Source organism: Vidua chalybeata, chromosome 1 (assembly GCF_026979565.1).
Source record: "Vidua chalybeata isolate OUT-0048 chromosome 1, bVidCha1 merged haplotype, whole genome shotgun sequence".
NCBI lineage: Eukaryota > Metazoa > Chordata > Aves > Passeriformes > Viduidae > Vidua > Vidua chalybeata.
The window spans coordinates 27,258,909-27,285,327 of NC_071530.1; the positions used below are offsets into that span (position 1 = coordinate 27,258,909).

General features: G+C 36.5%; 1 protein-coding gene across 1 annotated transcript in view; it reads right to left on the reverse strand.

Moving 5' to 3' along the window:
- The window catches only part of THSD7A (thrombospondin type 1 domain containing 7A), a 145,725-nt gene that overhangs the window by 34,723 nt on the left and 84,583 nt on the right, over positions 1-26,419 (reverse strand). Inside the window, exons 10-14 of the mRNA XM_053932746.1 lie at positions 24,493-24,608; positions 22,178-22,310; positions 20,156-20,259; positions 9,572-9,766; positions 6,891-7,154 (exon numbers count right to left, since the gene is read on the reverse strand). Coding sequence (XP_053788721.1) covers positions 6,891-7,154; positions 9,572-9,766; positions 20,156-20,259; positions 22,178-22,310; positions 24,493-24,608 — 812 coding nt within the window. The remainder of the gene's footprint in view (positions 1-6,890; positions 7,155-9,571; positions 9,767-20,155; positions 20,260-22,177; positions 22,311-24,492; positions 24,609-26,419) is intronic.

Sequence of the window (26,419 nt, forward strand, 5' to 3'; positions counted from 1 at the left end):
TTTGAAAAGCTTACACTTGGTGGTTGTTGTTGTTTTTGTTAAATTTCAGATGGTTTTACTTATAAACTGTTCACACTGCAAAAATTTTTGCAGGGGAGAAGACAGAATGTTGTGATATAGAGAAATATTGAAATGCAGAAACCAGAAATACTACATGCAAATGAGACTAGTGATGAGCAGATAGATGAGCAGATAGATAGTTTCTGACATGAAAAGGATGTGAAGGAGTAATTTTTAAACTTTCAGTGCTTTTTTCAGTTTGATCACCTTGAAAAGGTGCTGCTTGTGTTAGACCAACCTTGTGTATGTGTTAGTATAGAACCTTATTACAGAAATAAGCCTCTAGTGTGTGGGTAAGCATCTCTATGGTGGAATGTCACCCAATTATATCACACAGACTGGTTGGTTAATATAATTGCACCAAAAGTCATAACAGAATTTTGAGGTTAAAAGAGCAAGCAAGAAATACAATAGATGCAAGAAGAAAAGAATGAGAGCAGTGAAATGTCTATGAAGAAGAGATGAGATGGTGAAGGAGGGACAGTGAAATAGAAACCCAATAATTTAAGGGCTGAAGATATATTCTCTGGACATCAGCAGTTCACTTTTTGCCTGCTGTTTCTCATCCTGACTGAAGTGTCTCACTGCATGCTTCCTGCATGCTTCCTTCTCCTCATGTCATCCGAGGGATGTTGGAGAGATGGGACCATGGTGGCACAGGCTACAGGCCCTGCATGGTCCAGAGAGGTGTTGGAAAGAGTTGCCTATATCTAAGGGTCTATGTCAGTTCCCAGGGCAGTAGTTTCTCAATTATTTCAGCTCCTATAAGGCTGTGAAATGGGCAGTTGTCTGTTATGAGTGAGAACATGGCTATTCTGTCATTAAAGATTACTGAACCACAATTTAACAAATGGCTTTGAACCACTAGGAGTATGAACTGAACTCATTAGTAAAAGGGAAAAGTTTACTGTCCCATTGCTAATTGGCTATAAAATCTGGACTCCTAGAGCAAAATAATTAACAGATGTGATGGAGAATTTATAAGGGAGGACCTTAATGGACTTCATGCTTTCTCTAATGACAAAGCAGGATAAGTAGGTGGATATAAGACTTTTCCCCACAAACTGCATGTGCAGTGTGTAGGAACAGACTGACTACTCTTGTTGAAGGGTGCAAACATGAATATCTCACAAAATGTTTACATGAACTCTTTTGTCCCTAGGACTGACAGAATTATGCTCCTACTTGCATGACTAAATGTCATGCTATGTTTCAAAGAAAAAAAACCTACAATGTCAAAATGGTTTATGTTGTTCTCATAGATTTCTTTTTTTTTTCAGGAAATACAAATTTCATGGATCTCATCTTCCAGGACAAAGAAATATACAAGTATTTGCATTTCATTTTTATCAGAAGATATGTGTTTCTAGAGACTATTCATATTTATGTTTGATCCATGGAAAGATAGATTGAACACCATAAGATTTTTTTTCTTTCTTTTTTTCAGGATTACCCTTCAAAGGCTCAAAATCTGAGAGCAATTGTTCATGCTTAACTATCTACTGCATCAGTAATTCTTCCTCTGGTGAACTAACTACAGCTCTTTGGATTGATGGATGACTGCTTTAAGACTGATGTCCTGTTAACAAGGCAGATGTGAAGGCACCAGAATTCAGAGGCCTAAGGTAGGACATCTGGTGCAGGGCAATAGGTAACTTATTGCTAGAGAACACATGACATAAATATATATAGATTTTAAAAAATATGAGAAAATATATAGAATATGAAACAGTAAAGTCTTTTAATAATAATTTGAGAACCTAGGCTTATTACCATACTAGATTAGAATTTCCTAGGGGAAATATATTTACTTTTGAATAAACATTAAACAGAAAGTCTCAATTAAATTTTAACACCTTTTTTTTTTTTCTGTATAAATTTGCATTGCTTCAGGTTAGACTATTGAGAGTGAAAAAAATACGTCTAAAAATCCTAATAGAAGTGGATAAAGCAAGTTGTGACAAACACCTTAGACTATATGGACTTTGTTATACCACACAAGATTTTATTTTATTGCATATATAAGCAATTAAATACAAAATTCCTCCATTCACATTGATACTCCTAGCAGCTGTTGCAAAAGTATTCACTGATATGCAGATATTCCTCTCTAATCCTCCACATAAGCCTTGTAGCCACAGAGGGCTTTGTAGAGTCAGCACAAATCAATGCATCTCATTTAATTAATGCTGAAGGGGGAAATAATCTCACACTAATAAGGCAGCAGACAAACTATCCTGACTGCTTGACTGTGCCTAAGGTCTTAACAGTAAACGGACATGAATTAAGAAGAGTAATACGACCTATATAAAAATGCTGCATCTGTCTGCCATGCCACTCTGTTTGCCTTCAGTAGGCACACACAAACACAAGCACCACTCAGCTTATGTGGGTCATGATTCATAATTTATATATGGTGGAGAAGAACTAAATACTGAAGAGCAAATAGTTTAATTCATAATCATGGCAGTGGCTTGGTTTTGATTTTTTGTCATGAAAATTCCAAGGTACAATTTAAAGGAACAATGAAGAGAATCTCTCTCAATTTTTTCACAAATACATGGAAATAGATTGTTGGCAGACACATGTCATTATCCACAGAGCTCCAGTACACTACTCATGGCAGGGATAAAGCTACGAAAACCAACTGTGGCTTTTCTAATGGAGAAAAAAACCCTCTCACACTTGTCTAACAAAATAAGTTTTTATATTTCTCCAATAAAATTATCTATGTAGTATCGAAAAGCAGGAAGCAGAGAAAGGGCAATTTATGTGTCTTCCGCTAAGGGAAACAGATAAAGAGCAGCTCAGTTACCCCTTTTAGCTGATGTTCCCACACCTGCTGACACCTGGAAGCTCTTAGCTCTTGCCCACACTCTGCAGAACTGGAATGGATGAAAAATACCAGTGGCAGAATATTTCAAATGGCCGCTGAATAGTATAAACTTTCTTACTAATAAATTTAACTCAAATGAGAAACAAAATATTTTGAAAAGGAAAGTCAAAATGTTTGGCATTTTTTAACACAGATAAAAAAGAAAGTAAGGAAAAAACAAACCACCTTGTCTCTCTGCACCTAAAACTTAGGCTGACTTTCAACTGTTTATTTGAGATTTTTTTTAAGCACCTGTTAAGCTACAGAAAGCTAAGGACCCTCTGCAGAAGGACTTCTGTCCTCTTCTCCCCACAGTTCTAACCTAGCAGTACCAATAGAATTATTTAACTATATCTTGCCTTTCCTTTTCTCACTCCTGTCTTCTTGAGAAACTAGTATGCACTTGGGACTTTATAACTGCACCCAAATTTCAAAAATTATCACAAGAATCCTCAGATGGGTATACTAATTTAGGGTGGTCCTTGTGTCACCTCTGTCCTTTGGGTCCTTGGTGTCTGTGAAACAGTCTGTTAGTTAACTCTTCTTAAATCTTTTGAACATGAGATGTGCCAGGCAGGAAAGAGAGCCCTGAAGTATTTATTCTTCTGGTTCTGTTTACCTTTTCTTTTCTGAATAAATCAACCAAATTGTGATGATAAGCAAGCAACATTTTGCAAAACAAGCAGCTTATGAATTTTTTGGCACAGCAGAGCAGGTCTGTCTTCTCATTTCTTCCACTCAAAACAACATGGCTTGCAACACCGACCTGTTCATGGCTTTGTAAATTTACATGGTAGTATTTACATAAAACTTTTGAAAGTCTCACAATTTGAGTTTCTTGTGTCATTTGAATATATCAAAAAACATATCTCATGATACATTAATAACATCAGTGTGGGTGCAGTTTGTCTCTCTTGTCAGATTTAGAGGTTGTTGTCACAGCTGAAGAGGTTCAATTATCTCCATTTCCCATTTCAGGATTTCACAGTGAGAGAAGACAACAAAAGCTCAAGTTGGATACCAGACAGGAAATATCTTCCCTTAAATGTTGGTCTTATTTTCCCTCCTAGTACAAGCTAATTTGCCAAATCATATCCTATAAAAACTGCAATTAAATAATATATTACTTGGAAAAGAAATAAGAGACCCACAGGAACTAAAACAGGTAACATAGAAGAAAAACCTGATGACACTTTAAATCACTTAAAAAAATTAGAGAAAAATCCAGTGAAAAAATCAGTTAGAAAATTAGTGAAAAATCATTGCTGTAGGGAAATAAGCACCTCTGTTAAAATTTATAAAAATAACCCAAGCAGGCTTGAATTATGTGTCCTGTCAAGTTCTGCTTAAAAAGTCAAATGTAGATTGATGGGAAACTACAAGGCACTTTTATTTTCTAGCAGGTGGGGTACTATTGTGATACTACAGAAGTCCCTTGTTGATTTGGCATCATATAGCTTTTATGCTTGTTCTTAAAGAAAACAAAACAAAACAAAAAACTCCAAACAACAACAATAAAAAAAAACCCAACCAAAACCAAACAAAATAAAGAGCACACTGAAACCTAGAGAAGATGCCAAACTGAAGAACTGCCATACAACAAGGGCATGAGAATAACAAGAAAAGCATTGTAAATAAATACTGGGAAAATATAAAATAAGATTTAACTGGCAAAGCAGCAGTTTGTACAGTTGAGAAAAATAAAATAAACCATCAGAATGTAATCTATGAATGCAAAGTAGTTATTCAGAAAAGGCAGTAAACATATACCAAAATGAGACTGAAAAAGCTATATAATTTGCTCTAGCTCCCCTGTATTTGCAAAAGTATGCTAAACCTGGAAAACTGCTGAAGGCAGATAATAAATTAGGTAAGCTTTATGTAAGCCTATACTATATGTATGTACAATACCTGTCAATAACACAGGATCTACTGGAAAGGAAACCATAAATTTAATGATGTATTCATCAGCATCAGTTTAAACATTTATCAAAATCATGTTAGATACTTCATTCCCTGTATACATGAAATTCCTGTCAAACAATTTTGGGAAAGTAGAAGGAATACAGGATTAGTTCAATATGAATTCCAAGCTTCATCTGCTCACACATTACACCATGGACCAAGTTAATGTGTGCTGTGCTCTCCCTCTCAGATGGAACTGATGAGAAAACACAGACAGGAGGGGTGTGAGGTGGGGGGTGGTGTAGTGGAATATCAAGGAACCAGACACCTCAGTGAGCTGATCTAGAAAGAAAGAATTCAAAAGAAAACAACACCTAAAAACAAAGTGTTCGGCTTCCCAACCTACAATAAATACAGTAATGACAAGAAAACACTTCAATTTTACAGTTAAAAGAGACTTCAAGTTTCCCATGACAAATAAAGGATGGAACTTGAAAAAGAAAGAGCACAACAAAGCAATGCTATATTATGTTTTTGGAACGATGCCTGTGAGTGCTAATAGCATATAAACAATAGCCCTGGCTATAGCAGGAATAACAGTAAGACATTGTTAGCAGCTTTTCCACTGGATTATTATTCATTGTGGTCACTGTGAATGTAGGCCACATTCGCTGATAAAATCTATTGGATCAGAAATTACTGCCATGGAGAGAGAGCTATGTCAGGTTAAACAATGATGGTTTAGAATATACTTTTTTAATACTTTTTTACTCCTCTTCTATTTCTTTGATTCTTGTAATGGAATTGCACCTCAAAATGCACTGCTAGGGCCTGAAAGCAGCTACATCCATCCTTGTTCTACACAAAAAGTTGTTCCTAGCAGCAGCATGTTGCTTACCACATACAACACCAACAACATGCTCTTGGGACAAATATTTCTTCCCTTATTTTTTTTGACACAAAAGCTGGCAGTGCCCCATTCTTCAAGTCATTGAAAACTGATTGGCAGTGGGCCATCACTTCCCCTAGTTTCCTACATACTTAAGTGCTTTTACAATTTTTCCACTTTTCAAAGGTCACTCTGATCTTAATGCTGAAAAGTGATGTAGTCCTAATTTAGTATATGCTAACACCTTGACTTGATATATTGAATTTCTAGTTTATCATATCTCTAAACTGGAATTAATAGTGCAAATTAAAATTGCCTTATTTAATTCAATCTCTTTGATTAGCTATTTTAAATATATCTAAGTAAATAAATGAAATTTCTGTTATCTTAATTTAACATTAAAGGGTAGAATGCATATGTGAATTAAACTTAGATTGACCTTTTAACATTACTAACATCCAGCTTTTCATACCAATTTCTCCGATACAAGTTTTCACCACAAACAGGAAAAAAATGAACACAAAAACTCCACTGATGTCAATTAGCACATTTCTGGCTCACTGAAAACCAGAAACTTCCAGTTTTGATCCTAATGCTACAGATGCATTCCCTTTAGGAAAGAATACTGTTCCTTCCTGGAGCAATGTAAATACAAAGAATATAAAGTCTTTAACCATCCTAGTTTTGCACATGACAGATTTACAAAGAGAAAACATGCTGTATGCTGTTGAACTTAGGTCAATGCATGCCTGTTAGTTAAGGTGCTGAAGAACAAATGGTAGAGATAAGGCTATTTAAGGGTTTAAAGCTATATAAAAAAATCTGTGGAAATAATTTCAGCCTTTCCAAAATAGTCCTGTGTTTGTTTATTTTTTGTGATTTTGCTCGTTCTAAACGGCTTTATTCTCAAATTTCTAGCTGCAGTTATCAGGAAAAATAAGATTTTTTTTCAATTAAAATACTTACTTAGTAGTTTACCCTGATTTTACTTAATTTTACTATTTTAAAAGTCAGCAAAAATGTGCTGGGTTTGAAGGTAACGGGATAAAAGGCAGCCTAACCAATAAATACTAATCTGCTAATTCTAGTTGTGCATATATTATGTTAAATGTAAATAAAGCACATAAGCAAACAGATGAAAGAAAATGGGTTTGTAAATACCATGACTGTTGCATCGTGATGTTTCCACAAGTCGATTGTTTTGGTCATAGCATGCCATGGCCTGGTAACGATAGCCTTGTCCACATTCCTTAATGTCTCCTTGTACTTTCATTCCCAGCAGTACTTCCATCTTACCCTCTGGCAAAATACAGTCTGACCAATTTCCCACAGGCTGAGCACTGTACTTGTCACATGGGCAAAACTGATTCTCAATCAGAGGATACAACTGAGAATTTCTACATTTGTCCTTTTTCTTACTTTTTCCTAGAAAGAAGAAATAGTTATTAGCAAGTTTGTATCAGTTTACAGCTTATCTCCCAAAAATTTCATTTAGAGTTCTGTAACAAGTGCTTGCAACTACATACATACATACTCTTAATACCTGTTATATTAATCTTTATTAAATTAGATTATTGACTTGAATTTCTAAAGTAGTGGATACTACAATTTGCACAAAGGCAATTTCTTTTTAAAAAAGAAGATGTAATTTATATTTAATTTGGATAAAAATATTTCAGGAGTAAAGTTTGAAAAAAGATAGCAATTAAAAAATACACTCCTTTCCTCCTATTTCATCAGCAGTGTGCAGTTCAATAATAAGATTTCTATCTGGATCAAGCTTTCTCAAGTTGAAAGAAGAAGTCAAGAAGGAAGAACATGCATCTTTGCTACACTAGTACCTTCTTTCAAAATGTCAAATTTCTTTAATCACCTCTTATCATGCATTTGTTCATAATTACCATTCTTCCCCTCTAATAGAATAAGCTCCTTCCCTGAATTTTTTTCCATTCAGTACTTGCTTTCTTTCCTGAACTGGACATAGTCATCCACTCAATTTCCCCTTTCCATTAAATACATTTAAACCTTCTCTTTGGTAAAGTTTGCTTAGTTTTCCTTTCCATACCAGTTTATATAAATTAATGTAGTAGTCTTTGCAAAAGTAGTGGTTGTTACTAAGTAGCAACTAAGTAGCTGTTACTTAGATATTACTGTAAATGTAATATTCTGTAGCATTTTCCTCACTATTCAAAACAAGGCATTGGACGCTGCAGTAGCCTTAGTTCTTGTATTTGCTACTGTCTTCATTTAGAATAGAAGAGAAAATGGGTACCTGGAGAAAAGTTTCTCATTCTTTTGACAACACAATTTCTTACTGAATGTATGCTTCTCCTCTGGAAGTATTTACCAGGAATAATTATGAATTTATTCCAAGTCAAGCATTACAAATTACTCTGGGTAACACATTGCCATAGAGAATACACCATAGCACATATCACAGAGTTGGCAAGTTTGAAGGGGTAACTCAAATGGGGACAGAAAGTACCACAAAGTGTTAATATTGTGGTAGGAAGAATATGTACTTTCTTTTCTGCTTTTAAAATAAGGAAAAATACTGTTAGTCAGTTTTGTTCATTTTTTTCCCTTTTGGAAGCAAACCTGACACAAAGATTACCGGAATTATTAGACAGTCACAGTGAGGCTTCTTGAAGATCATGAATTATTCATTTTCCACTGGTCTTCTGATTTACAGGGGGATGGAGATGGGGACAGGGTTTGGATCCTATCACATTCTTTCTGAGCCTGCTAATGGGCACCCCCCTTAGCTAGCTTTCCTGTACCACAGACAATACAGACTAATTGGCAAACAGTGCTGTGACACAGGCCAAGCCTCACTCTTGAGGTTTCAAATATAATTTAGAAGCAGGGCATGGGTTTTTTTTTTTTCACTTTATGCAGAAGAAAAAATAATTAAAAAAAACCCAAAATGAACAAACAACAGATTAAAAAGAAGTTGAAGAAAAAAATGTTTCAAAGTGGAACAGTGTCCATTATGTACAACTAGGACAAGTCTGTGGCAAGGGCATCACTGATAAATCTCTTTATTCTGCAAAGTAAAACTTAAAGATGCTTCTTGGGACACAAAATAAGAGCATTATTACTTGTCTCAAGAAATAAGGAAAAAAATTAGGCAGTGTTTTGCCTCATGTGGTCTGTGATGCTGGATGTAAACAATGAAGAATGGCGAAAGAAAGAACTGGGAGAGCAAACATTCAGCCAGAGAAAGGACTGGCTTAATCATAAATCCGACATTCAAGACTGCAGCCAAGTTCAAAAAAGGCAAGCCAAAGCTTCAGGCTGAAAATGGTGATCTGTAGCAAAATGATGTAAAACACTCAGCTGCCATAGTAATTCTAAATGCACCAAAGAACACCAGGAAAGAAGGATGTCTGCTTTAGCTGAGAGCAAGTGTGGGAAGAGGAAGGCAAGTGGATTAACATCTGATCCTGTTAAGGTGAGATGATCACTGACTTGTCTGTCAAAAAAAAAAAAATCAAACCCACAAAGAAAACAAACAAGCAAACAAACAAACAAACCAAAAAACCCCAACAGAACAACAACAACAAAAAAACTACTATGTGCACTATATTTAGGAAAAAAAAGTATTCTTCTATGTTCTCCCATCTTCTCTCTAGCTACTTACCCATACCAAAAGTCTCTGATATATGGCACGAGTTTCTACTCCTGGGTATTGTTCCACCAGCAGTATACAGAGCATGACACTGGATCTGCTTTCTGGCACTATAACACTTGTCATAAGGGAACCTCTGAAGTTCTCAGGTTTTAAACAAAACATTATCAATAATAAATAAAAGAAACATTATTTTGCTTGATACTCTTACCAACAAGAGTGCGTTTTCTTGTCCTGACTCCTCCACAATCCCCATTACAGGGAGAAAATTTTGACCAGTTCGTAAACTGACAGTCATCTTGGCAGGGAATCTGGCACATCTGTGTTAAGGGTGGTAATGGGCCAGAGTATTTAAGGCACTCACTGATGTCAGCTTGTCCTCCATCTTGTCTGCGACAAGTAATTGCTAGAAGCAAAAAGAGATGAGTCTAATTCACCTTTTTTTTTTTTTTTTTTAGGAATGTCTCTATTCAGTTAAGTAAAGACTAAAACATTCTATCAGAAAATCACACTGAAAGCCCAGAGTACCTATACAACAACTTAATATTTCCCACCAGTTTTACTTGAATGAATACATTTGACATTTCTCACTTAAGATTTTGTTTTAAATAATTTATCAGGACTTACCAGGAAAAAAAAAAATTACAGACAACTGTAAATATTATAAAGGTTGCACCATGTTATCCACACCTGTTACACCACTTTACATATTTCTCCTGATATCACTGACACAATCTACATCTCAGACAGACATTAAAAAACTTGCAATATCATCTTAAGTAACTTAATTGTATAAGTTGTAAAATTTTATCATCAGATTGAATTTTAGAAAGATGGCTATTTGATGGATATTTGAGTTCTGTACACCACTTAACCCTTTACAACAGTATTGCTGCCTGATGTTCTTCAGCAATTTTTGGTCTTGAAAAAGATTTGAAGAATACAGCATGTTTCCTAGGGAAAGATCATCAGCCAATAGGGGTGCAACTTTATAGAACAGGATAGCCATGTCCTGAATAAAAGCTTCTTACTTAAGAAGAAAAACAAGTTCTTTAAGGAAACATCAGGTCACACAAAAGTAAGGAGCTGGAACATAAGGATTTACAAAGAATAGGGAGGGAAGTTTCATTAATATAGTCTTTAACAATCATAGAATGGTTAATGTTAAAGGACCACTGGAGGTCTGTGCTCAAGCAGGGTCCTCTAGTGCACATGGCACAGAATTGTGCCCAGAAGGCTCTTGAATACCTCCAGGGAAGGAGGCTCCACAACTTCTCTGGGCAATCTCTTCCAGTGCTCAGTCATTCTCACAGTAGAAAAGCTCTTCCTCATGTTCAGGTGGAACTTTCTGTGCTTCAGTTTCTGCCTGTTGCCTCTTGTCCCAAAACCTGGCACCACCAAGAAGAGCCTGGCTTCATCATCTTGACATCCTCCCTTCAAATGTCTCTATTCACTTACAGGCATTGATATGATCCCCTCTCAGTCTTCTCAAGGATGAACAGGCCTCAGCCTTTCCTAATAAGAGAGATGCTCCAGTCCCTTAATCATCATTGTCACCCTCAGCTGGATCTACTCCAGGAGCTCCATATCTCTCTTGTACTGAGAAGCCCAGACTTGGATGCCAGGTGCAGCCTCGCCAGGACTGAGTAGAGAGACAGGATCATCTCCCTCAACCTCCCAGCAATGCTCTTACTAATGCACCCCAGGGCACCATTGGCATTTTTGGCCACAAAGGGCATTACTGGCTCATGGAAAACTCATTGTCCACTAGGACCTGCAGGCCCCTTTCCATAGAGCTGCTCTCCAGGAGGTTAGTCCTGGTGCATGGGGTTATTCCTCCCCAAAAGCCAGACCCTGCACTTGCCCTTGTTGCATATCAGATGGTTCTTCTCTGCCCATCTCTCCCAAATGTCCAGATCCTTCCCTTCTGAAGGGCTACACAGCCCTCTGGGATATCACTCATCCCAGTTTTGTATCACCAGCAAACTTCCTGAGGAGGCACTCTACCCCTTCATGAAAGTCAACAATGCTCTTTAATTGTTTCTCAAGTATCTTTTTTTAAGCACTGTTGCTTGTATATTCTAAGCTCAATAAACCTAACTTTAGTTCCTTCCCCAAAACATCCAAAGACTTATTATACAGTAACAAGATAGGAAACTTCTAGTTATTTGTTCACACAATACAATTATATTTATGCTTCTTGGCATCTGACAGCACACAGTAGATGCGGTAGCTCGACTGTAAAATAATTTGGGTCACCTATTGTTGGAGTAGAAGCACTGTGTCCAAGTATTCATATGAAGGAATATAGCTTTTTATCTTACACTCCATAGTTTAAACACAGCTCTTCAATTGTGCTGACAATAATTGCTTTATTAGCACAAATTGAAAAAAAAATCAAGTTCAACTGTTGGAGAAATGGAGAGTATGAATGCAACACTTCAAAATAAAAGAGAAAACTGACTAAAAGTGGGCAAGCAGAAGAGCAGGTGCCCATCTCTTCTCTCTGGTGACCACAGAAAGGATGTGAGGGAATGGCCTGAGACTGTGTCAGGGTGCAATTTAGACATTAGGAAAGGGTTCTTCACCCAGTTGGGAACTGAAACAGACTTCCCAGGGAAGTGGTCACAAGCCTGACAGAGTTAAAAAAGCATTGGGACAACACTCTCAGGCATATGGTGTTACTCTTGGGGTTGTCCTGAGCAGGGCCAGGTGTTGGACTTCAATGATCCTTGCAGGTCCCTTCAACTCAGGATATTCTATGATTCTATAACTATTCCTGGAGGAAAACAGTAAGTATAGTTAAGAGAACTTTCTTATTAGATTGCTTTAAGGTAGTTGTGGTCTAGTGATCTATGATTTCTTAAAAAAGCTTTTTAGTCTGACGATTCTAAACTAAATTTCTGCCTCATGATGACTTAGGAATCTGAACTTGATAACCCATGTGCTCCATTTCAAGTCCATGTGCCTACTAGAACATACCCAAAGGTCCCAAGGGAAGTGTTTTTTGCCACACGTCTTCTGTGAAACACTGAAAGGGAGGGGGAGATGTTTTTCCTGAGATACTGAGCAAACAACTTCCCTGATCCTTGACTGCCCTTTGGAGCAGGGCTGCCAGCACTGTTTGTAATAGGCTCAGTACTGCATTAAGTTGTGCTTATTGGGTGACTGGCCAGCTGCACACTGTTTAATACAATTATTCTGCCAAATCCTATTACTATTAGTATAGTTTACATGAGGAAATATTTTTTTCAGATATAATTACAGTGATTCAGTGAGAAAAATCAAATATCTAAAATTTGAAAATCTATAGTATCAGATTTCTAAGACTACACAAACATTTTAGAAAAACACAAGTCAAACTGCTATCTTCCAATAGAAGCCTAGGCCGTAGCTTTGGATTCTTGTGAGAGGCTCTTCTCTGCTAATAGCATACATCAATATCCCTAAGGTAAAAGCATAGTTCAGACTAGTTTTACCATGTGGAAATTCACAGAGGTCAAACCTAAATCCTCTGTCTTGAGTTTGGCCTTGCTATATGCACACATCAGCAAAACTACATGCATTATCTTCACTGCATTCTCATGGAGACAAAGGCCACCATTTTTAGCAGTGAAAACTATACCTAACCAAGGACTAAAAGACAGTCAACTAATTAGCCAATATCCTTTAATAACTTTTTTCAAAAGTTTAATACTCATTTTGCATACTGCCTCTCCATCTAGCCCTTGGATAGGATAATAAACATTGTCCACCAAAGAATATTCTTTCTTTCGAGCTAAATTGACTTTTTCTAAAACCACTATTCATTCCTTCGTCTTTCCTAGATATAAAACATTACTCCATGAGCAGACACCCATTATGTCATAAATTTTTTCAAACTTATATTAATGCATGTAATTTGCATCCAGTAGACTCAGGTGAAAAGCTCCCCTGAGGATTAACACTTTGGTTTTTTTCCAGATTAACTGTCAGTTGTACCAAAGCAATCAAAGAAGGAAAACTTCATTCTCAAGACCTAAATATTTCACCTTAATAACAACACAAATTAGAGGACAGCGTGGCATACTAAATCAATTCCCAAATCTTAATTTTCAGTGCCTGTCCATAACTATTCATGCTACTTCTAGTTGACAAGCCTGGGATGATTTGCTCTATATTCCATTTTCCTATTGTTATTTTCCAGATTCAGGTTTCAGTGTGAAAGGTTTATACTCCTTATGACTGCTGAAAAGTGGGTATTTTTCCATTATTAGAAGCAGGGATTTTTGACAACTGTATACATTCCATTATTTTGGCCAGCTAACAGTCTTGACATCTGAAATGCTCTCACTGTTAGAGGAGCTGCTTTTTCCACTCACAAGCTAATCTGGGCAAGTTCATCCCCTGCCTCTTTGATCAAACCTATGGGTGTTTAAGTAGAGGTTGCTGAGATCGATTATTTAGTCACTATACAGAGAAGTGTATTCAACCACTATAAAGATATACCATACCAGGCTAATTATTTTGCTTATATAACCACATTATATTTATTACAGACATTAACAGTAAGTGGAAAGATCATGGTTCCTCCATTACTGAATTAGAACACAGTAATTATTAAGTGGAAACATAAAACAAGAGTACAGCTAAAAGAAAAATCAAATTTAACATAGAAACCATTCACTTATAAAAGTATTCTGGTATTTAACAACTACTAGCTCCCAGAAGAAAGATGTTAAATAAATAGCAGTCTAAATTTTATAGACAAGGGACTTTGATGTAATTAAAACTTTGTCAGATAGCATTGTTTCCACCAAGTCCCCACAGGAGACTACAGGCTAATATTTTTCTTGTTGGCATAATGGAATACTGAGACTATATGTTAGCAAGTCATGTCATGCGTGAGTTCATATAAAAACCTTTCCAGTGCTGGCATCATTAGCATACTTCACTGACATTTCACTGAGCTGTGAGATTCAGTGCCTCCTATACATAAAAATTTATTTTTAAATGAAGGTTCTCTATTGTCCTTTCTTTTACAATACACTTGTGATATTATTTTTTTCAATTGCTAAGTATTTTTAACAATAAAAATATTCTTTTTCAAGTCTAGAAAACAATAATTATTTCAGCACGCTAAGTTTTCTTATGCCTTCTCTCCATGTTGTCTAAGCTGTGATTTCATCTATGTTTATTTATTTCTTTGTGGGACACAGGGGACTAGACACAGTGTGACAAAATATTTCTACCACAAAGTATCTTAAGAAGGAGCATATGCCTATAATATTGTGAAAATACAAGACTGAGTGCTCTTTATGTTCCAGAGACAATAACAATATGTTTCTGCCAAACAAAGTTGTATGGAGATTGTGGCTCTTTTTTGCAAATAAAAAATTAGGTACTCATGTAAACACTGCTTTTGACCAGTTGTTCAAATTCTTATTTATGACTCCTGAAGTTGATCACTGTACTTTGCAGTGACTAAAACACAAATCAGGCAATAGAGCACTCTCATCTGTTAAGGCTCAATGACATTAAAGTAGTAATTTATAGCTCCATGAAGAGCAGCACTCCATGATTTTGACTTCTTTCCTGTGCTTTCAAAAAGGGTATGTAACACCCACACATCAAACTCCCCTGCCTCCAAAAGCAATGCCTGCAGACGGAGGCTGTTGTCTCTGTTTAACTATGGAGTGAGAAAAGAGATTTTTACCGCTGGTTCTGCCTTTGAGCCTCCCCATGGCTCTAACAAGCCTGCAGGGCCTCTCTGTGTGCCCGTGGCCATCCTGGGATGTTTCCTCCCATTTCTCTGTCTTTCAAATAACTACAAACACCCTGTGAATGAAGAATAGTGAGAGCTCAAGACCAGATCTTTAATAAAGGCCAATTCCCAGTGACATAAAGCACAGCTATTCAGGCATTTTCTCTGACAGCCAGATTACTTTAACTTCTGTTTAAATTTACAAATAACCTTCCTCTTGCTATTACAGAATATGCTGACATATTTCACAGTTTTCATCCCGTTCCTCCCACAAAACTCTGAGGAAGATTCATGGTGGCAAGGACTGCAGGCTGTGCATCCTTCTGCAAATCTCTTTTCGGTCACTGGGATGGCTCTTACCATGTGCATCCATCCATACACATCACGATGTGATTCAGTTATTGCAGTTTGGGCACTCAAGCTTCTCATCTGCTACATGTCCTCTTCATTACCACTGGGATGCAGCCCAACAAGCCCTACTTAGATTTGCAGGAGCTACTGGCAAAATAAGTTTTATTAACTTCCTTAGGTTTTCCTATACAATTCAAAAGGGTTTTGAGCTGCATTTCTAGGTTCCTTCACAAGTCACTGAAGTTGAGATTTACTAACACAGACTTAAGATATGAGCATAACATAATGCATACCTGCCTAAGTTGTTCACAATTTCAAACTTAGTAGCTTGGGTTTACTAAGAATTTATTCTCTTGTCTAGTTTTTGGCTGGTGGTTGTTGTCTTATTTTTATTTTCTTGTGGGGGGAGGGTCTATTTTGTATTTGCCACCACTGTGCCTCTCTCTCCTGGACTTCAGGTGACACATCAATACATCTGATCAAATAATATTGTTAGTTGAGAAACAGCTTATGAAAATAAACATAAATTTTGTTGCAGTCAAATATGGCTTTTCTCTGTATTTCCTTTTCTTGTTGGGTAGGGTCAAAAGGAAGTTTCAAACTTCTTGCTGATGCTCACATATCATCTCCTCTTGAGAGTTTTGAACAAAAGACAGAAGTCTTAAGTGGCTTCAGTTCTATAATACATTCCTGATCTGTTTACCCACTGTTAAAAGACATTTTATTAGTGGCTCAAATTCAGATTTTCATTCATCATAGGAATTCAATACAATTGTCATGACCACCAACCTTCTTCAAATAAAGTTCATGATTATAGCAACGAATTTGCTGCTCAGTATTAAATGCTGTTTTACTGTGCTTAGGATTAGATATAAATACTTGCCCATTACTTGTATGAATAGCTAACAAACACTTTTTAAAAAAATACTTCTAGAGAAAATCTTTTTTTAAAACAAAACCCAGAAACCACCAAGCTCTTTTATTCTCTTTCCTCTGCATTGACCCAAGTTACAGTTTTACAACATTCATTTAACTTGACATGATTTGTAACAAAACCTTCATTATACAAGACAGACAGAAACAAAGCTTTAACAATGAATCACAATTCTAAACTTTATGATTCACCCAAGTATCTCTTTGGTCAAGAAGGATGAAATGTGATAAAAAAAGCTAAAGAATGGAAGTGTAAATAGTAAAGCTATGATATAAAGCAAGGCATACATATGTTCTAGTTACTTGCAGACTCTGTAAATCAGACACCTAACCAGTAATTTTTAATGATTTCTAACTTCTAGTTTTTCCTTCAAATTTAATCATCTTTCTAACTAAAACATTAATAGTAGGAGACTATTTTGTTCAAAATAAACTGCTAATGAATGCATGGCCAGATGTGACTTTTCCCTGGTGTACGTTCCTATACTTTCTCATTTACCACATTTGCTGATAATCTATATGTTACAGTGTTTGTGTGTGGGCAGTCAGATCAGAAATAGGACAAGCTGATAGCAATGGCAACATCCCCTTGCACTGAAAAAGAGGAACTCAGAACTCTTTCCAAAAAGAAGAACAGAATTACTTGCTCTACTGAGTATCAACACAAAACAAAAGGAAACCAAATGGCAGAGATTACTTCTAAAAGATTATTGTTTCACTTTGTCATCAAAAGCAAATTGGCACAAACAGATGGATCAATGTGTGATTTCTGCATGCATGAGCACCAGAAACTTGAAAGAGAACTCTTTCTCAACTGGAAAAGAAATGCTGGTATGTCAACAATTTTCACAGATGGTCAATATTTGTACAGAATTCACCAACAAACAGTTAAATGTACTGATCAAAATATCTGTATTACAGTAGCAATCATAAATGCAGCACCAGAATGTTATACCAAATTGATTTAATATTTCAGTGTTTAGCATTTTGTGATGTTGGGGTGATTAAAAGGAGTTGCACAGTAGTAGCTCAATCATTTCTGTATCACAAAATAGCCCTTAGAGAAATTATTTATAGTACAGAATTTTTTAGTGACATATTATTATGTAAAGTTTTCCACAGCCTGTAGAAATTTTATTTAGGAGTAGCCAAATGTGCAGATGGGAACCAAGAATTAACAGGGAGAAGAGATAAAACCTCTTCTGGAGTCTTCCTTCAGGAACTGGTGAATTCTCTCTAATACTGTCCAGTGCACAGCTCAGTCAGGGAGATGTTTGCTTTCAGGTCAGCCTCCCTTCAGTGAGCACCTCGCATGAAATCAACTCTTGTGCAGGGGGCCAAACAAAATAATGTGTATCACTTAAAATTCACACATGGCTATTTTGATGGCAGAAATTGAAAGGTAAGAGGGAATAAGGAATTGATGCCCTGTGTAGGACATACATTATATTATCAAATAAAGCACACTATTCATGTTCAAAATGCATTTTCTGAAGTGCAAGGTCAAAAAAAACTTTAGCTGATAATCTCTAAAATTAGAGAAGTATGTTTTCCAAAGAGAAATTTACTTTTGTGCAAAAATTCAATTTGTACTTCTAAGTCATATTCATTGTAAAGGGAAAATATTTTACTTCTGTCAATCCAAGAAAAAACTGTACTACTGTGTTTAGCTCCCACAGATTATCAGTTTACATTACTGATTATAAAAGATATGGTCAACACATTGTGAGTTATTACAACACTGAGACATGATACATAATAAACTTGAGTTGGAAACTTACATTATATGTTAATTTACATCACTTATATAAATGGGAAAAAATATTGGCCAAAACCCCCTCTGTCTTTAATGCCTATAACTTTCACCACTGCAGCAGACTAAACAACATTTAGATTCATATTTTGATATCTGGACTGAGGTACAAATAAACTTCCATTTTCCAACTTGAATAATTTGCTCTCTGAATTCTACAATGGAATTTAAACATGGGAGAGACCTGACAAAAAGCAGCAGTAAACAAAAATCTTCCTTTCTAACAATCAATCTCAGAAACATTCACAGATTTCTATCAAAACCACCAGCTTTCTTCAGGCTTAGCTGCTCCAGGGGATCCTAATTAAGGAATACTCATCCTACCACTTGACCATATTACACTGGAGAGCTACTTACATTTTATCTGCTTGTGGGAACAAGATTACTGCTTGAATACATCATCTTTCACAAGATCGAACTCTGTAGTACCAAAGGGAAATTCTGCCAGTCTGTTTTAAGATTTGAAAACTACACGGCCATTAATTTCAAAATCATGTATTATTCTATATATGTGTGCCCTGTACATGATTGGAATTACATTTAAGAAAATATAAAGAAACTCTCATGACACAAAACAATAATAAAATCCAATCTGCATGCACTATTATTAACTATCTTTCTTTTAACTGACTTTGAGACAAAGTCAAGGGATTTAGGTACTACCACACAAGCACAGAAGACAACACTTTTTACTATTTGAATTCCTACCACCAAAGACAGAAATCTTATTTTCTCAGTGTGTAATCTGAATGTATCCTCCAGAGCTGCTAGAAATAGATTCCATTGTGATAGACCTTTGAAATAATTACCACAGCCAGAAGTCTTTTGTATTAGCAGGCAATGCCTTAAGGTTTCATTTTGTGGTAAGCTCTAAATTGATCTCCTGTGACACTTTCTGAGTAAGTGGTAGGAGCTACAAGCTTAAGATTTACTCCATAACTTTTTAAGTACACCACGACCTCCTTTAATACTGCAAGGAAGTTAATGACCTGAACATTTCACTTCTGTAGTTAGCAATGTCCTTCCTCAGCAATGGCACAATCTGCTGAGCCAATAGTGCTTTAACAAATAGAAGTTTGCACTCAGAAACAACAAAGGAGAAAAGCCTTCCTAGAATTCAAGGTTGACCAGCAGTTCAAAGCAATTCAATTACTATAAGACAGTAAATAGAAACTGCATTTATTTTCCTATTGAATGTATTTAATGCACCTAAAAAAGCCCTTATCTTGGCTTTATTTAGCAGAGTCACAAATACACAATTCTGTTAAAGCCACAGAATTCTCTATGAAGACAGGTGACAGTAAAGCTGGATTTGGATGTAAAAATTATTTGCTATATAATGGAAACGGTGCAAAAATATCTGGATCATTGGGCTTAAAAGGTCAGTGGCTAACCAGCAGCTGGTTAAGATTGTTTCACCTCAGTGGTTAATTCCAGGCATAGTTCTGTTTAGTCTCTTTAAAAACCTGTACAGAAAGCATGCTCAGCAAGTTTGAGGACAATGACAGTTTTAGCAGTCAGTACCTACCTGGAAGGACTGCCATTCAAAGGACCTTGACAACCTGGAGAAATAGGCTGGCACTGAACTTTAAAGTGTAAATCTAAAGTCTTGAATCTCTCATGCTCCCATTGCTCTCTGTAACTACCTTAATTTGAGTGTCTAGAGAAGAAATTGCCAAAATTATTTCGGAGATATGCAGTGAAAGGATAAGGTATCATACACACAAATTGCATCAGGGAACAAGTGCCAGAAGAGTCTGTAAGATCTCCATGCTGCCAGAGACTCCAAACATACTGAGACATGGCCCTGAGCGCTTTCAGTATTTTCCTTTGCTGATGCACATAAAGATAGATTAAATTAATGTTAGGTTACAAGGTCTAAAATCTAAGGCATTTCCCACACCAGTGCATCTATAGATTTCTGAGGAATAAATGACAGAAACAAAGGGTCTAACCTCTTGCTTGTAGCCCAGGTCCACAAGTCTCCTGTGCTCCTGGACTGTCTTGGCGTACGTACCATGGTACCAGCTGGCACCTGCGCCATTTGTGTGTCTTCCACCTGAAATGAAAGAGGAACCAATCCATCTAAACCTTGTAGGTATCAAACCTCAGGCAGCACAAGTGATAGATAGTGTTATAAACCACCATAAGCTGTTGCTTATTTTTACTAAATGGTCACAGGCAATTCACAAAAGACCCAGTAACAGTACTATAAATTTATCCCTATTCTGTTAACTTTTTTTTCGTCTTTTAGGATGAGACCACTAAGAACACATAGAAGAAAGGAAGAAGCAAAGGTGGAAAGAAAAAAGGAGAAATAAGAAACAGAAAGGAAAGGTAGCTGCAGGAAAGTATTGGGACAGTGGGCTTGAGTGGGCAAGGGTGCCTCAGGAAATTCCTGGGATCTTGGGTTGCTGAGTGACAGCACCTTACAAATGTGGAGCCAGCTAAGAAAACCAACACAATGGGTCCACCATATCAAAAATAAAATACAAACAAAAAGAACTTGCAAAAAACTGTCAATAACAAATGCAATATTGCACTGCTTAAATTATTCTATTATTAATATAAACTGTTGTGAAACTTTTATAAGGTTCCCTACTAGTGCTGCAAAATACCCCAGCCCTTAAATATAAAAAATTCAGGCAAGTCTGTTTGTTGTCACAACTCTAAAATAATCCACAGCTCCAGCCATCAGCAGTTTGCATGTTTTAAACTATCTCAATGGTTTTGCACCTCGAGTTTCATTGCAACCTGCTCTATAGGATAGCAACCAACTAAGGCATGAGCCAGCTGAGTGTGTGAGTCCATCTGTCACAGCATGTGTGCAGGTCAGAAAGATGCTAAAGGAAATACATGGAACATGTGTTTGGTATTAGTTCATGTCATGAAATATCAATGACCTCCTCTACCACTCTCTAGCAACTCTTCTTTCTTATGCTCTGCACATTATCATCTAGCTCAGATATTGAAGATACTAAATAGATGAGGAACAGCCAGCATTTTAAAAGATAAAACTCAGACTCTCATTTTGACTATAAAAAGTTCTTGAACTCTGTTTCTCTGGTGTTTAGAGTACTGATTTTAATAGCTTGCCAGTGGTCTTTTCAATCTTTTAATATCTTGTAATTGCATAGAGTGCAATCTCCTAATGAATTTGCAATGATAATTCTTATGAGATGATGAAAGCAATACATTTCTTTAATCTCAATTTCTTTTCATTACACTAAGCTTAAATTCTATTTGTACCTCTGCAACAGATAGTAGTTTCATGGGAGTTATTATTCATTAAAAAACCCTTTTTTATTATTTTGTCAAGTGAATCTAACTAACAGCATCAGAATATTCTAAACTTTCTCTCCATCAACAATCAGATCTTGTTGTACATCTAGACCTTCCCACACACTCAGATAGATATTACAGAACTACCCAAATATTTTCTTAAGCAAAAATTGTTCCACCTTCTGGAATAGTCCTCAACATTCTGTGGTGAAGATCAGGGCAATGCAGAGGACACAGGGCATATAGGGGATATCTTCAGCTCTGGACTGTCTCAGGGCTTACAGGGATAGAAAAAAGAAAGCTATGGTAGGTTGAACAGTATGGTACCAGAAATCAGCTCTCCTATTCTAAATATAGAAGCTTGAAGTTCAGCATTTTGGATATTTTAGAAAGATTTCTTTTACATGTTTAGAATGTCAAAACGGTTTTTAGGAAAAATTTATTCTGGAAAGTAATTCTTAGTTCTTGCAATGTTCTTTCAAAGGAGCTGGAACAAAATGAACCAGTCATTCCCTATGGCTAAACTGAGTCTACATATCTGATGTGAAACCTTGATTCAGATGTGAATCCTATTTTTCTAAATAGTGCATGTCAGAAAAAAAACTACTGCTAAGCAATGGAATTCAGCAAGCTCTAGAGGTAGTACAAGTTTAAAAATCATGTCTGAGCTGTTCCTGGTTGATTGTCTCACATACCTGTAGCTATGACAGACAGGAGAAGCTTCACATTCCCTTTCCTCAAACAAAGAGTCTGGGCACTCCCGACCACCATTGGCAGGGAGCTGGATGATGACTCGGTGACGGGACTGCTTCCTGACTGTGACACCCCCTGCAAAGAGTAGAATAGCTGGTTTCTGCTGCTGCTACTTAGAGTTGAAACTAATTAGGGTGAAAACAAGGTTTTTGAACCAAATGACATAATATTGACATGCTATTTTGCCCATAAGCAGAAAAATTAGGCCTAATAGAAAAAACACTTCAATTTCATCTCAAGGCCAAAAAGCACAACCAAACAGAAAGCAATACCAGCAACAATGAACAAATGAACAGACAGCTGAAATGAATAAACAGTTCAAGAGAACAAAAATTAAACCAGCTCATTTTGCTGTTACACTTTACAATTTGAAGGTGTAAGCTTGCCCTAAACATTTGCATGTAAAACTAGAAACAGAAATTCCACTCTAGAATTCCTTTACAGTTTGTAGTTTTTAATTATTATGGTCATCCATTATTAATGATAAACAGCAAATAGTTCCTGTAGGAATTTTTATTTCAGTCATCTTCAGGTATCAGTTCTTCAGGCAGAAAATTAAGAGAAAAGCTACAGATCTGTATTAGTTCCACAGCAATGCCTATGTTAGGTAAAAATCTTGGAGGGCTTTTATTTTTTTCACAGAGAGCAGTAGAGCAGACATTTGGCTGACTGGGCTGATATCAGCTTTGGGTGGGTTATTACAGCAGCTGCAGCTTGTCTGATCACAGAAGCATGCTGGAGCATGGCCAAACAATTGTAATTAGGAGAGAGCAGTAGGAGAATCCCGGCGGTGGCTCTCCACCACCTGGCCACTCTTCAGCACAGAGGAAACCCTTCACTCCTGAGTCAAACAGCTCCAGGAGATGCCAGGAGCTGGCACAAGGGGCAAGACAGACGTACAGCCCAGTAAAGCTACTGACCTGCTTGCTGGCACAAATGGTTAAACCCCATGAAATAAAAATTGTTTTTGTAGTATAAAGAGAGTTTGACTCACTGAATAGACAAAACACCTGTAGTTCACAAATACACTGTTTTATAGCAGACTATACAATAGTTTGTGGTGAATGTTCAGGAAGATATGCTCATTGCATCAAGAACTTTCTTAAAACCCACAGAAATGGGAACAGAAAACTATGGCATTCTTGCCTGGCATGATCTCCAACAAAAATATTTCAGAAAGAACAATTAATACTGCTGTAAAATAACACATATATAATAACTAATATCTATTTCATAGATTCAATTCCCTGCTCTTTTTCAAAGGTTATTAGTTTAGCCTTCCTAACCATTTTTTTCATTTGTTAACACTAATAGGTATTACTGCAAAAATGCCTTTATGCTTGTGTCCTTTACCAAGCGTAAAGAATTGGTTGTGACAGCCCAAGTCTGTATGTTTGATGTAACTATATCTTTTACATTCTGAGAGTAGCTGTGAGTAATCACCATGTCCCACACAGGGATTAGCACCCTGTGGAAGAGGGAGTATTACAGAGTCTGTCTGTAATAGTACATATTAGAAAAACGCCTCATGTTAAGCTTAAGATGAGAAAAAAACCATAAAATGTTGCTAATATTAAGCCTGTCATCACGCTAACTTCATGTGTGATTTCATTGTAATAAAAATTCAGGGCAGACCTGCACTGCTTTAAAAAGCTTTGCCTAGTGTATTAAAATGGTGTTGGATTTTATGTTTAAATCAGACTGTTCACATCAATGTAAAGTCTGTTGATTTTTATTAACTCTCCTTCAATACTCCTTGGAGTAGAAGCAGCCAGACAAAATTATGTACAACTGCATCTCTACTTATCTCCTTGGATATAAAGACCCATGTTTTTCTGATGAGCAAACAGCTTAGACTTAGGTATTTCCAAACACAAAATCTGTCCATTTCATAATCTGACAATTAAAATGCTAACACTGTGTAAGTATTGATGTTAAGATGATAGGCTGATGATAAGAACTATGTGTCTACCCCATAACTAGTTATCTCTTTATCAGTGTAAGATGCAAATGGGAGTTTGTAACATTAGGCAAAATGTGGGAAAAAAATCCAAACAGATGCATATAGAAAATGGATAGAAATAACTGCTCTTTTCAGCAAAAACTCTATGTTCTCCCTGCAGCAGCTGTACCAGGTATTACATATCCTCTGTCACAAAGAGATGCATATAAGCATTCTGCCAAAAGTGATTGCAAGTAATTGACTCCCCATCTTTTATATTCTTAAAATTTATTAGCATGCAATGGATAAAATTACCTTCTTGACAAGAAGAAGGACACGGTGTCCAGTCACTGAATGGAGTCACAATGCAGTCCTTCCTACAGGGAAGCAGACAAGGTCTCACAGTTTCAGGTCGAAGACTTTCAGGGCATCTAACAAAAAAATTACAAAGAAGCATTATCAAATGAACGATCACTCTGCAATGAAGTAGTGAACCGTGTGAGGTACTCAGTGCCTGCAGGCACATGAGAACAGTGCTTGTTGCCCAGAATTCACCAGGATGGAGCACAGATATAAAAACTAGTGGCAATTAAAATACATGTGGTGAAAGTAAGCCAAATCTGGTGTATTCTGCGCCTCAGGGTTTAAATAATCATCCTCCCTCACTCACCATGCTAGACTGTAGTTTCAGGGCTATTTTCAAGCTTTCACATAATTATGAAGAGAAGCCATGTCATTTAACTTGGTAAAATACATTTTCAGGTCTCATCACTTCATCATAAATATAAACTTTGGAGGAAGGCATATTTAAAATAAATAACACTGCTAACCCAGTAACAAATAGGTACAAGCTGGCTGTGATTATTAGGGAAACCAGAAAAGGATTTAAAACTGCCAGATCAATGGGACTGAGAAAGAGTGTCAGAAAAGGCAGAAAACCCTACTTGTTTTAGGAAGAGGCTTGATCAGCATATAAAAAGGATTATTGGAGTGCCACATATGGGACTCATTACCCACATCATTTTCCTTATTCTGTGGGGATTCTGTCTTTTTTCATGAAAGAAAAACAACTCTCTATGCCACAATACTTGTTTCAGAATGATACAATAACTCTCGCAGAAGTACTGAAAATATTTGAAATAATTTCAAAATTTCTATTGCTCCAAAAACATACAGACTGTGGACTGTCTGAAGAATATGTAAAGATGTAAGAAAAACATTACATTCATGTTTGAGAGCTTTTGGAACATTACAGAAAAACATTCCTATGATTAGCTTTTCCTCTTTTCAGAGCAAGTAACTAGGACCAGAGCGGTAAGAGAGGCAAGTCTAATGGTAAACTTTTGGGAAAAAATGAGTCTCTATGGTCAGCAGAGAACTATGCCTGGGAAATGTGAGTAGAACAAAAGCTGATTTGCAGTTTTACAGGAACATACTCTTCAACAGTAATGCTTTACAGGAATATACTCTTCAACAATAGTGCACACTTTCCATCAGTTGTCCCTGCATTTTCCTGTCAATTCACATATTCTTCTCAGTATATGATCAATTACCATGAATGAGCACCAATTCCTTGGTGCCCTCTTAAAATGGAATCTCCATCCTTTCTCTTTTTTCCCCTCCCACCAATGTGTAAAACCATGAAATAATACACCTATAGCAACACAAATCTCCATCGCCCCTCTGTAAGTTCTCTCTACAATTTTAAGTCAACTTGTGCCTTGTACTTCTGTGTGATCCATAAAATCAGATTCTATATGCAAGGGTGTATTTAGATATGATCAGATGCATTTTTAAAAAAACTCTGCTTCCAATCACATATATTGATGATGTTGTCAGAAATTTTCTTTAAGATTAAAATTAAAAAATGTTTCTGAAAAGCATTGAACGTTGGCTTGCTAATGGCTTTTCTTGCATTGGCTTTTCCCTTTAAAACCAGGAGAAATTATAAGTATACAAAACAGTCTGAAATATACACATTCACCATTTCACAGACAGCTTCATCTTTCAGGGGTGCTAAACACTACAATTGCTCTTCAGATACTTAGGCAAGGCAATTAGTTCAATTAGAACACCATTTCTATGCTTTATATTGTTTGTATTTACTATATATGGCTTAAAGCAAAGTATTGATTTTTTTTCAGTCCTTACTCAAGGTCAAATTAAACAGAAAAGATACATGTTGGAGTCTGTAACTTGTGAGGCAGATAAGGCCAATAATATTGATTGTATCATACCACAG